Consider the following 12,670-nt stretch of genomic DNA (forward strand, 5'->3'; position numbering starts at 1 on the left):
TAACTCTTAAGAGTGTGAAAACTCGTGAGTGGGAGTCCAGGCTCTTGTAGTGCCCAAGGTGTCCCCATGAAGAGTTTAATAAACCCCTGTTTATTCCTTTAACTCTTAAAAATGTGAAAACTCGTGAGCTGGAATCCATCTGCTGTGGAGCCACAGCCAAGCACCCGATGTATCCCCACCAAGGGATCCAACAACCCCCAGTTTATCCCGGTAGCTCTGCCGGCCCTGTCCCAGGCCTGTCCCGCAGCTCCGTTCCAGGCGCGCTCTGGGTTTCCCGGAACGGCCCGGCCGTGTCTGTCCTGCCCGGAACAGCCCGGTTCCATCCCCGCTCCCGGAACGGCCCGGTTTGACCCCGCTCCCGGAACATCCCGGCTCCATCCCCGTTCCCGGTACATCCCGGCTCCATCCCCGCTCCCGGAACATCCCGGCTCCATCCCCGCTCCCGGAACGGCCCGGTTCCATCCCCGCTCCCGGAACGGCCCGGGTCTGACCCCTCTCCCGGGTCTGACCCCGCTCCCGGAACACCCCGGCTCCGTCCCCGCTCCCGGAACATCCCGGTTCCATCCCCGCTCCCGGAACACCCCGGCTCCGTCCCCGCTCCCGGAACATCCCGGCTCCGTCCCCGTTCCCGGAACACCCCGGCTCCGTCCCCGCTGCCGGCCGGGCCGCGCTCCGCCGGGCGCTGCCGAGCGGTTCCGGGGCGGAGCGCGGCGGGGCCGGCGGGGCCCGCGCTGCGGCGGGGGGGCCGCGCCTTGCCTGCCGGGCGGCGGCTGCGCTCCGCCGGGCCGGGCCGGGCCGGGGCTGGGACCGGGACTGGGACCGGGACTGGGTACCGGGTGTCGGAGCCGGGGCCGGGGTCGGATACCGGGGCCGGGTGCCGCTGCCGGGACAGAAGCCGGGGCCGGGTACCGGGGGCCTTAGCCAGGACTGGGTACCGGATACCGGGGCCGGGTGCCGCTACCGGTGCTGGGACAGGAGCCAGGGCCGGGGCCGGGTACCGGGTGCCGGGGCCGGGACTGGGTCCCGGGGGCCGGGGCCGAAGTCAGGGCCGGGTGCCGTTGCCGGTACCGGAGCCGGGTACCTGATCCGGGACTGGGTACCGGATACCGGGGCCGGGTGCCGCTGCCGGGACAGAAGCCGGGGCCGGGTACCGGGGGCCTTATCCGGGACTGGGTACCGGGTGCCGGGGCCGGAGTCAGGGCCAGGTGCCGGTGCCGGGGCCGGAGCCAGGGCCAGGTGCCGGTGCCGGTACCGGAGCCGGGTACCTGATCCGGGACTAGGTACCGGATACCGGGGCCGGGTGCCGCTGCCGGGACAGAAGCCGGGGCCGGGTACCGGGGGCCGTAGCCGGGACTGGGTGCCGGGGCCGGGGCCGGAGTCAGGGCCGGGTGCCGTTGCCGGTACCGGAGCCGGGTACCTGATCCGGGGCTGGGAACCGGGTACCGGGTGCCGGTACCGGAGCCGGAGCTGCGTACCGGGTGCCGGTACTGGGTTGGCACCGGGGGCGGCGTGCCCCGGCGGTGGCCGCATGTGCGCCCCGCGGGGCTGGGCGGCAGGACGGAGCGGGCCGGGGCGGAGGCGGGCCGGCCCGAGCGGGGCCGGGGCGGGCGGCGGGGCCGCGCGGCGGCGGAGGCGGCCATGGAGGGGCTGGCGGGGTACGTGTACAAGGCGGCCAGCGAGGGCCGAGTGCTGACCTTGGCCGCGCTGCTGCTGAACCGCTCCGAGAGCGACATCAAGTACCTGCTGGGCTACGTCAGCCAGCACGGCGGGCAGCGCTCCACGCCGCTCATCATCGCCGCCCGCAACGGGCACGCCAAGGTGGTGCGGCTGCTGCTGGAGCACTACCGGGTCCACACGCAGCAGACCGGCACCGTCCGCTTCGATGGGTACGTGAGGCTGAGCGGGCAGCGGGGCTGGTACAGCTGTGCGGGGCTCTGGTGGGTCCCGGTGTTCCGGGGCTGGCAGGGCCCTGCGGGGCTCCGGTGGGTCCCGGTGTTCCGGGGCTGTGCAGGGCTGTGCGGGGCTCCGGTGGGTCCCGGTGTTCCAGGGCTGTGCGGGGCTCCGGTGGGTCCCGGTGTTCCGGGGCTGGCACAGCTGTGCGGGGCTCCGGTGGGTCCCGGTGTTCCGGGGCTGGCAGGGCTGTGCGGGGCTCCGGTGGGTCCCGGTGTTCCAGGGCTGTGCGGGGCTCCGGTGGGTCCCGGTGTTCCAGGGCTGTGCGGGGCTCCGGTAGGTCCCGGTGTTCCAGGGCTGTGTGGGGCTCCGGTGGGTCCCGGTGTTCCGGGGCTGGCGGGGATCAGGAGCATCTCCAGCGCGGAGTGTCCGTGAGATGATGTTGATGGTGCTGCTGAGGTTTGGGCAGCACTGAGATCGCTGCCTTGGTGGTGGGGTCGTGTCAGTGCTGGATCTGGGATGTGGTGGTCCTTGTGGTCCTGGCTCAGGTTATTCCGTGATTTGGTGGCTCTTGTGGGCCCTTCCAGCTCAGGATTCTGTGATTTAGTGGTCCTTGTGAGTTCTTTCCAACTCAGACTGGTTTGTGACCTGGTGGTCCTTGTGGGATCCTTCCAGCTCAGGATTCTGTCACTTGATGTCCTTGTGGTCCCTTCTACCTCAGGCTGTTCCATGACCTGGTGGCCCTTGTGAGGCCTTCCAGCTCTGTGTTCTGTGACTTAGTGGTGCTTGTGGGTCTCTTCCAGCTCAGGATTCTGTGACTTGATGGTCCTTGTGGGTTCTTTTCAACTCGGACTGTTTAGGGGTTTGGTGGTTTTTGTGGTCCCAACTCAGACTATTCCCTGACTTGGTGGTTCTCATGGGCCCTTCCAGCTCAGGATTCTGTGACTTGTTGGTGCCTGTGGGCCTCTTCAGCTTGGGCTGGACCTTGTGGATCTCTTCCAGCTCAGGATTCTGTGACTTGATGGTCCTTGTGGGTTCTTTTCAGCTTGGCTCTTCTGTGACTGGGTGGTCCTTGTAGGCCCTGTCCAGCTCAGCATTCCGTCCCCTGATGTCCTTGTGGATCCCTCTGACCCAGGCTGTTCTGGTTCTGTGCCTCACTGCCTCCTGCAGCTCAGACTGTTCTGTGACTCGATGGCCTTGGGAGCCCTTCCCAACCAGATCATTCTGTGACCTGGTGCTGCTTGTCTGTCCCTTCCACCTCAGGTTATTCCATGACCAGGGCCCCTTCCAGCCCAGATTATTCTGAGTTTTAATGGCCCTTGTGGGCCCCTTCCAGCCCAGATTATTCTGAGTTTTGATGGCCCTTGTGGGCCCCTTCCCCCCCAGATTATTCTGGGCTTTGGTGGCCCTTGTGGGTCCCTCCCGAGGCTGTTCCGTGATCCGTGACCACTTCCCTGCCCTCAGCAGAGCCCCCAGGAGGATTTGCTCTCTGATTTTCCCAGGCTGGCAGGTTGGCAGTGCCCAGGGCCCTCCTTGCTGCTGTTTTTAGAAATTAATTCATGACATCCCCACTTAAACATCATGTGGGTGTTGGAGGCCACAATGAGGTCAGGATTCGGTGATTTCCTGGTGGAAATGCCTGTGTGGTTGGAGATCCCACCTGATGCTTTATGAGCCATAAATGCCTTTGCCATGTAGGAATTCCCCGTGTGAAGCTGTGGACAGGATAATATCCACAGCCCAGAGAGCTTCTGCTGGGCCAGAGTGGCCTTTTGGGACATTTTTGTCACTGCAAGCAACAGTGCCATCAGGAAGGGTTCTCACACTGCTCAGCTTTCACACGCAGAGCCACTTCCCTGTGTGGTTTGATTTTTATTCCTTCCTTTTCCCTTCAAGCTGGGATTTTTTTTTGTTTGTGTTTTGTTTTGTTTCATTTTTTTGGTTTTTTTTTTTTTTTTTTTTTTTTTCCCCAATCAGAAGCAGGTTGAGAATTCCTGGGGTGAGAATTCCTGGAGGAAGGACCTCCTGGCAAACAGCAGATGCTGGAATTTTGCCTGGCTGGGGTGGGGATGTTTTCCAGAGGCTGTGCCTGGCACGGATTGAAGGAGGAGTTGTGGGAGGCACAATGGATGCAGAGAGAGGAGCAGAGCCCATGTGATCCCCAGGGATTGTTGTTCCTCAGATAAGGTGGCTCAGCAGCTCCTCTCCCTTGGGCTTTCCACTCGGAGCCTCAAAACACCAACAAATCACCTCGTGTGCCTAAAAAAATCCCCCGTCCTGACTCTCCTCCTGCTTCAATACAGAAATATTTTAATGGGATTCTTTACAAAATCAGGAACTTCTCAGTGGGAATTCTCTCTGAGATATTAAAGAGCCTCTGGAGGTGTTGGATTTACAAACAGTTGCTGTGGAGCTGTGGGGGCTCCACCAAATAATTAAAACTCTCTGTGAAAGTGAAATTTAAGCTGATCTTACCATATTTTACCTTTGGGGAGCCTGGCTTTTTGACAATACTCGTCCTTCCTGTGTGTTTGGGATGTGCCTTGAGGGTGTGTGAATCCTGCCTGTTTCTTCATTTAAATCCTTCAGAAAGCAGGGAATGGGAAAGATAAATCCTTGATTTCGTGTGCTGGGTTTAAGGGAATGAAAACAGCTTAATAAGAAGGATCTGTCCCCTCATTTCCCTGTTCTTCAGGGCCACCACGTGACACAGATCTGTGGAGCAGCCCAGCTCAGAACTTCTGCTTTTGTGGGTTTTATTTTCTTCCCGAGGTTCCTTTTGTGTCACCGGGTTGCCGGGCTGGTTCAGGGCACGGGATCTCGAACAGGGAAGCGCTGGGGAGCTGCAGCTCGGGGAGAAGGGCCAGGGGAAGTGATCGGAAATCTTGAAGCCAGTTTTGCTGCCAGGGTCTAAATCTGGTTTTTTTATGTCAAAATATCCACATTAAGGTTTTTCTTGGTCACTTTGTGGCACTGAAGGGATAACTTTAGAACTCTTCTTGCCAGAGCTCTCCAAACTGAGGCTGGAGTTTGTAAGTGAGGTCTTCAAGGTGGCCAAACCCCTTTGAGCTGCTTTGAAGCTCCAACATCCAGCCCTCCACGTGCTCCGTTGGCCTCATTCCTTGGCCGTGGTGATCCCGATGAGTTCCTTGAAATCCAGGGGTGGGCTGGCTGTAAAATCCCCATTGGTGGCTGGGTGTGGGGTGCTTTTGGAAGAGCGCCAGCCTAATTCCCTGTCCTCCCGTCCCCAGCTTCGTCATCGACGGGGCCACCGCGCTGTGGTGCGCGGCCGGGGCCGGCCACTTTGAGGTGGTCAAGCTGCTGGTGAGCCACGGCGCCAACGTCAACCACACCACGGTGACCAACTCGACGCCGCTGCGGGCGGCCTGCTTCGACGGCCGGCTGGACATCGTCAAGTACCTGGTGGAGAACAACGCCAACATCAGCATCGCCAACAAGTACGACAACACCTGCCTGATGATCGCGGCCTACAAGGGCCACACGGACGTGGTGCGCTACCTCCTGGAGCAGCACGCCGACCCCAACGCCAAGGCCCACTGCGGGGCCACCGCCCTGCACTTCGCCGCCGAGGCCGGCCACCTGGAGATCGTCAGGGAGCTGGTCAAGTGGAAGGCGGCCATGATGGTCAACGGCCACGGCATGACGCCGCTCAAAGTGGCCGCCGAGAGCTGCAAGGCCGACGTGGTGGAGCTGCTGCTGGCGCACGCCGACTGCGACAGGAGGAGCAGGATCGAAGCTCTGGAGCTGCTGGGGGCCTCGTTTGCCAACGACAGGGAGAACTACGACATTTTGAAGACTTACCACTATTTATATTTAGCCATGCTGGAGAGGTACCGCGACAGCGAGAACGTCATCGAGAAGGAGGTGCTTCCCCAGATCGAGGCCTACGGAAACAGGTCGGAATGCAGGACCCCTCAGGAATTAGAGTCCATTAGGCAGGACAGAGATGCCCTTCACATGGAAGGCCTCATAGTGCGGGAGAGAATCCTGGGCTCGGACAATATCGACGTCTCCCACCCCATCATTTACCGGGGCGCGGTCTACGCGGACAACATGGAGTTCGAGCAGTGCATCAAGCTCTGGCTCCACGCCCTGCACCTGCGGCAGAAAGGCAACAGGAACACCCACAAGGACCTGCTGAGGTTCGCCCAGGTCTTCTCCCAGATGATCCACCTGAACGAGCCCGTGAAAGCCAAGGATATCGAGAGCGTGCTGCGCTGCAGCGTGCTGGAGATCGAGCAGGGCATGGCGCGCATCAAAACCACCCCGGACGCCGACATCCACACGGCCGTGGACAACTACGAGTGCAACATCTTCACCTTCCTCTACCTGGTGTGCATCTCCACCAAGACGCAGTGCAGCGAGGACGACCAGTCCCGCATCAACAAGCAGATCTACAACCTGATCCACCTGGACCCGCGCACGCGCGACGGCTCCAGCCTGCTGCACCACGCCGTCAACTCCGGCACGCCCGTGGACGACTTCCACACCAACGACGTGTGCAGCTTCCCCAACGCCCTGGTCACCAAGCTGCTGCTGGACTGCGGCGCCGACGTCAACGCCGTGGACAACGAGGGCAACAGCCCTCTGCACATCATCGTGCAGTACCACCGGCCCATCAGCGACTTCTTGACGTTGCACTCCATCATCATCAGCCTGGTGGAGGCCGGCGCCCACACGGACATGACCAACAAGCAGAAGAAAACCCCTCTGGATAAAAGCACCACCGGGGTGTCCGAAATCCTCCTTAAAACTCAAATGAAGCTGAGTCTCAAGTGCCTGGCTGCCCGCGCCGTGCGGATCTACAACATCAGCTACCAAAACCAGATCCCCAGAACTCTGGAGGAGTTTGTCCAGTTCCACTAGGCCGTGTCCAACCTTTTGTGGTGGTGCTATCCCGGGACAACACCAGACAGCAGAATACACCCGTGTCCATGAAGTTGTTTTTCTCCATTCCTTTGGTTTTGGGTTCCTCTGGATTCCGTCTGCGGCCTCGGTTCTCGGGTGGAGATGGTGGAGGGTGGGGGGCAGGAAAAGCCACATCGTTGTCCTGTACCTGAATTCGATGTTTGAGATTTTGGTCCTTTTCTTTTTTTTGATTTAAAGAATCCTTTCATTAGCTCTCGGTTTTCTAAACAACACGAGAAGAATCCCCCAGGCAACTCCTGTCAAACGTTTCGTGTCTGACACGATTCGCAGAATTGGATTTCAAACTCCTCGCAGTGAGGCGGGAGAAGAAAAATTGGGAATTCTGTGGTAGTTGGGTTAAAAGTGGAGTGTCCACCCCCAGAGCAGTGTGGTGCTCTCACACCTCACCGTGCTTTTACGCCTTTCAGCTCGTGCTGAGGATGTTGGTAGCGTTGTAAAAGTTGTGTTTTAAATCAAAATTTACAGCTACAGCGGTGAGGGATGCTCTGTTAGGAAATGCAGGTGGAAATTCAGCTCTGAGGGGCTGAGTTCCATTATCAGCTCTTCACCAACTCTGCTCCAGTAAGTATTGAATAACCTTTGCACAAAACCCACTTCCACGCCGACCGAAAATAACCGGAATCATCGTTTCTTTTTCCCTAGCTCTGTCGCTCCTATCCAAACATCATGCATGGATCCCTAGAAACTGGGTGGGGAATTTGTGTTTGTGTGTGTCCCAACATTTCAAACTGCTTTGAACTTGGGTTTTTTTCTGTTGTTTCGACGCTCAACACGCACCTTTATTTTTTTGACTCAAAGTCTGTCCAGCTGCACTCTTGGATTCCAGATGCTGTATCTGCCTAACGGAGCCGTCTGCCGCCAAAGAGAGTCTTCCTTGAACTTGGCTTTTTCAAGAAGCGTTGGAGTCTGTGCCTCCCTGAATCGGACTCGAGGATTTTTCATGGTTTTTACTCCTTCCAGTGGGGAAAAAAAAAATCTCTTCTTAAAACTGATTTTTACAAAAAAAAAATAAAAACTTCTCCTCTCATCAAGCTCTTTGCTGATGAGCGAGTGATTGTACGGGGACGTTGTTGCTTGAGAACTTTGGGAGAAGTGGCAGATGCTCCGACAGGAAAATGTCACTTGTTGGGACAAGGCTCCTGAACCCTCTGTTCCTGTCCCACGCAGCTTTTTAACCGTCAGGATGAACGAATGTTCCGTGGGGTTTTTTTAAAAAACAATCCAGGTAGAACTTTCAGGCGAGGTTTGGGGCACACGTTTCTATTTGTATGACAAAGAAATAAACATTGAATGTGGAATTACCTTGGAATTCCTGGTTTTTGTCCGGGCTTTGCGTCCTTGGAGGGAAAAGCTTTAGGGTCAGGTTTAGGATCTCCAGGTTTAGGAGCTGAGACTTCCACATCCCTGGAATTGTCCAAGGCCAGGTTGGAGCAGCCTGGGATAGTGGAAGGTGTCATATATATATCATATATATATATGTGTGTATATGTATATGTATATGTATATGTATATGTATGTATATATATATATATATATATATAGATATATAGATATATAGATATATAGATATATATAAATATATAAATATATATATAAAATATATACACATATACACACATAAAAATAAATAAAATTTAAAATTAAATTAAAAAAAAAATAATATAAATATAAATATAGATAATTGTATATATAAATGTATATACAAAATATATACAAGATAGCTAATTATATACATAGATATATATTTTTAATATTTTTAATATATATACTCAAATACTTAGATACACATATATGTATATATATAAAAAATATATGTAATAGATATATTTTAAATATATAGTCTATATATAAAAATACATAATATATATAATATATATATATATATATAATATATATATATATATTTATTTATATATATTTATATATATAGTCTATCTGTATATATATTTTTATATATAGTCCGTCAAAAATGGGAAATTGCAGAATTCCCACTCCACCTGAGCATGGAATATCTGATCTGGGAGTTTTTTAATCCCATTTTATACCAAGTTTGGGTCTCCCTTTCAAACCTCCCGGGGAAGCCTCACATCCCACAGAAATAAATGATGGAAAAATTCCAGGATCCATCCTCCCGCCGATCCCAGAGCAGCTCCCCTCATACCCACAGAAAAAAAGGGAACAGACACCGGGAATTTTTAAAATACCGTGTTTTTATTCCTTAAAAAATACCAGGAACAGTATTTCCTGAACCTCATCCTGCATCCAGAAAAATCCGCTTCCCTCTTCTCCATAAAATTAATATTAGCATAAATAATTCCGCTATGCCAAGGGCGCATTCCCGCCCTCACAATTCCATGATTTCCATGGCACCAGCTATGTACAGGTATGATACACGTGGGCTCCCCAAACTGCTCTGCTGGGACACAACTCATCAAACTGCTTTTTAATTAACTTTTTAAACCATTTAAAATTTTTTCCGAAATTATTTCTAAGTTTGTTTTTTTTTTTCCTTTTTCTTCTTTTATTTATTTTTTTATTTCTGGCAGGATTTTTAAATTTTCCCCCCTCCTTTCCTTCCTGTTTTTAGAAGAATTACGTACAGCTGGACACCGGAGATTTGGCATTTATTTAAGGTGCTTGAAATCACAAGAATTTCATTCAGTGCATTCAGACTAATTAACGCCTCCGCTTAATTACTCCTCTTAACGAAGGCAGTTTGAGAGCCGCGGCCAGCAGAGCCCGGGATCTGCGACAGCTCCGCCACGGGAAGGAGCAATCCATGGGGTCTTTTTTTGGGATAATATTATTATTTTAAGGAGTTTTCCAGCCCCACATCAGGGACCCCTCATGTCGGTGTCCCCTCGTCCCCACTGCTGCCACCTCTGAAATCCCGGTTGGAAGCGCCTCCAAGGAGATTGTTTTGGGGAATTTTTGGTTGGTTTGAGGTGTTTTTATATGGAATGCCCATTGAAAGCACATCTAAGGAGATTTTTTGAGAATTTTTGGTTGATTTGAGGTGTTTTTTATGGAATCCCAGTTGAAAGCACCTCTGGGGAGATTTTTTGGGAATTTTTGTTTGGTTTGAGGGTTTTTTTTAATGGAATCTCAGTTGAAAGCACCTCTGAGGAGATTTTTGGGGAATTTTGGTTGGTTTGAGGTGTTTTTATATGGAATTCCAGTTGAAAGCACCTCTGAGGAGATTTTTGGGGAATTTTCCATTGGTTTGAGGTGTTTTTTATGGAATCCCAGTTGGAAGCACCTCCGAGGAGATTTTTGGGGAATTTTCAGTGGGTTTGAGGGGTTTTTATGGCTTTTAAGTGCTGTCCCACAGGGAGTGTTCTCTCATCCTGCTGCAAAGCCGAGCTCAGCCCCCAAATCCCTCGGGATCCCGGGAATCTCCGGAGCTGGGAGGGGGCTCCTGGCCCCGGCAGAGTCACTCCATCCCGTGGGAATTCTGCTCCTGCTCGGCCGCTCGCCGCCGGCTCCCGCTCTTGAAGAACCCGAGCTGTGGGGAGGGAAGAGAAACAAAATCCCGCTGTTATTCCAGGAGCTTTTCATGGGATAGCAGCTGGAAGTTGGTCCTGGTTATCATTTTTGTATGGAAAAGAGGATTTTGGAGGAGGTTTTGAGGATTCTTGGTGGTGTTGAGGAGCTCTCGGGGCGCTGGACACGGATCCAGAGGATTCCTCCAGGCATGGGAATCTCCAAAAATCCCAAAAAATCCCCCAAAAACTGCTCACCTTCCAGAGTGCCAGGACCAGCAGCGCCAGGAGCAGGAGACCTCCGAAGGTGCTCCCAAGGATGATCCAGATGGGAATCTGCCATTCCTCGGGCTTGGAGATCTCAAACGTGATCTGGAGGAGAGGAAACGCTGCGAATTCCAGGCAGGAAGGGCGGGGAGAAGGGGATAGCGGGAATGCTGAGCGGCCCTTCCTTTGGGAATGCTGAGCGGCCCTTCCTTTGGGAATGCTGAGCGGCCCTTCCTTTGGGAATGTGAGCGGCCCTTCCTTTGGGAATGCTGAGCAGCCCTTCCTTTGGGAATGCTGAGCAATTCTTCCTTTGGGAATGCTGAGTGGCCCTTTGGGAATGCTGAGTGGCCCTTCCTTTGGGAATGCTGCCCAAGGATTTGGCTCAGCTTTCCCTGTGGAATGTGGAGATTCCAGGATCGGAGCTCGGCTCCGGCCACGGCCACACCGAGTTCCTCCAAACCTGGGTCCCTCCCTCCACAGGGATTTTCCGAGTGGGATCAGGGCAGCATCCCGAAATTTTGGATCCCCCCATCCCAGGGCTGACCTGGCGGCTGGGATCCTCCTCCCGGAAAACGAAGGGGCTCCGGAAGCGCCGCTGGAGCGCGGTGATCGTGGTGAGCTTCAGTGCCTTGAACTTCAGCTGCACAGAGAGGGCTGGGATGAGCATCCCATATGGAAAAGGAGACCCCATTCCCAATGGGATCCATCCCCATGGGCTGGGATGAGCATCCCATATGGAAAAAGAGACCCCATTCCCAATGGGATCCCTCCCCAGGGGCTGGGATGAGCATCCCATATGGAAAAGGAGACCCCATTCCCAATGGGATCCATCCCCAGGGGCTGGGATGAGCATCCCATATGGAAAAAGAGTCCCAATACCCAATGGGATCCATCCCCAAGGGCTGGGATGAGCATCCCATATGGAAAAGGAGACCCCATTCCCAATGGGATCCATCCCCAAGGGCTGGGATGAGCATCCCAAATGGAAAAAGAGTCCCAATACCCAATGGGATCCATCCCATCCCCATGGCTTTGTATCCATAGGGATTCTGTTTGCATCCATGGGAGAGGAGGATGCAATGCAGGGAGTGGGGCAGAATGACAGCAAAAAAGTGGTTTTAGATTAATTAAATTTGCATTAATTAATAAATTATGGAATTAAATAATCCATAATGAGGTGCTGTAGATGCACGATCCTGAAGGATAAATGGCTTTGGGAACAAAATCCACCCCAAAGAAGGGAAAACCCCCACGATACTGGGATGCAAGTGTTCCTTTGGGAGATTTCTCCCTGAAATCCACATTTTCTGGTGAAATCCACATTTTCTGGTGAAATCCACATCTTCTGGTGAGCACTCACTGCTTTCAGAGACTTCATCCACAGATTCCCACGCAAGTGCAGGTTCAGCTCCTCGTTGGGGGCCAATTTCACCTCGCAGTCGATGGAAACCACGTCGGAGTTGCTGTGGTTCTGCAAAGGGAAATGTGGGATCACGCTGGAAAAGGAGGGAAAATCCCAGTGGGATTCATCCCTGGCAGGCACTGAGGGAAGGAGGATTCCATGTGTCCGTCCTCCTGTGCGGCCAAATCCCCACAATTCTTGAAATTTTTCCCCCCAAACTTTCCAATGTTGCTGGGTTTTGTGCTGTTCTTTCCCTCCAAGTTTTCCCTTGGATAAAAATGATCCCGATCTTTGCGAGCTGGAGAATCCCCTCGCTCCCCATAAATCCCGAGTATTAACAGGGCTTAAATTGCAGTGGCTGAGACAAAAAAATAAAAATAAAATTACTGAAGGGCTTAAAATTCTCCTAAAAAATCTCAGCGCCCACATGCTTCTCCCATGTCCATGGGCCATCCCTATTCCAGGTTTTTTCCCTGTTTTGGGATATCCTGGAGCTGGGATTGGCCCCGTGCAGGCGAGTACCAGGTGTGGGGTGCGGGACAGGTCCTCCTCCGCCGGGGTTCTCCGGTAGTCAGTGCTGTTCCCCCAGATGCTGCAGGTCGTGTTTTCCTGTGGGAGAAGCCGATGGAATTCCAGCACGGACACAGGGATCGTGGCAGTGGCTTCCCTGCGCCCCCAT

At 53.8% G+C, this 12,670-nt stretch overlaps 2 protein-coding genes across 3 annotated transcripts in view; one reads left to right on the forward strand and one right to left on the reverse strand.

Annotated features, from left to right (window-relative positions):
* Positions 1-706: 706 nt before the first annotated feature.
* On the forward strand, positions 707-8,141 carry FEM1B (fem-1 homolog B). Its single transcript, XM_072933828.1, has 3 exons — positions 707-1,173; positions 1,281-1,886; positions 5,142-8,141. The coding sequence occupies exons 2-3, from the start codon at positions 1,639-1,641 to the stop codon at positions 6,775-6,777; spliced, it is 1,884 nt and encodes a 627-aa protein (XP_072789929.1). The 5' UTR covers positions 707-1,173; positions 1,281-1,638; the 3' UTR covers positions 6,778-8,141.
* Positions 8,142-9,334: 1,193 nt separating this feature from the next.
* ITGA11 (integrin subunit alpha 11) overlaps positions 9,335-12,670 on the reverse strand; it is a 47,900-nt gene continuing 44,564 nt past the window's right edge. The window contains exons 26-30 of one of the 2 annotated variants that reach the window (XM_032750291.3): positions 12,514-12,600; positions 11,950-12,060; positions 11,134-11,229; positions 10,581-10,694; positions 9,335-10,345 (exon numbers count right to left, since the gene is read on the reverse strand). In XM_032750291.3, coding sequence (XP_032606182.3) covers positions 10,274-10,345; positions 10,581-10,694; positions 11,134-11,229; positions 11,950-12,060; positions 12,514-12,600 — 480 coding nt within the window. In that variant the 3' untranslated portion in view covers positions 9,335-10,273. The remainder of the gene's footprint in view (positions 10,346-10,580; positions 10,695-11,133; positions 11,230-11,949; positions 12,061-12,513; positions 12,601-12,670) is intronic. The other variant, XM_032750287.3, reaches the window with a different exon arrangement.

Source organism: Taeniopygia guttata, chromosome 10 (genome assembly GCF_048771995.1).
Source record: "Taeniopygia guttata chromosome 10, bTaeGut7.mat, whole genome shotgun sequence".
Classification (NCBI taxonomy): domain Eukaryota; kingdom Metazoa; phylum Chordata; class Aves; order Passeriformes; family Estrildidae; genus Taeniopygia; species Taeniopygia guttata.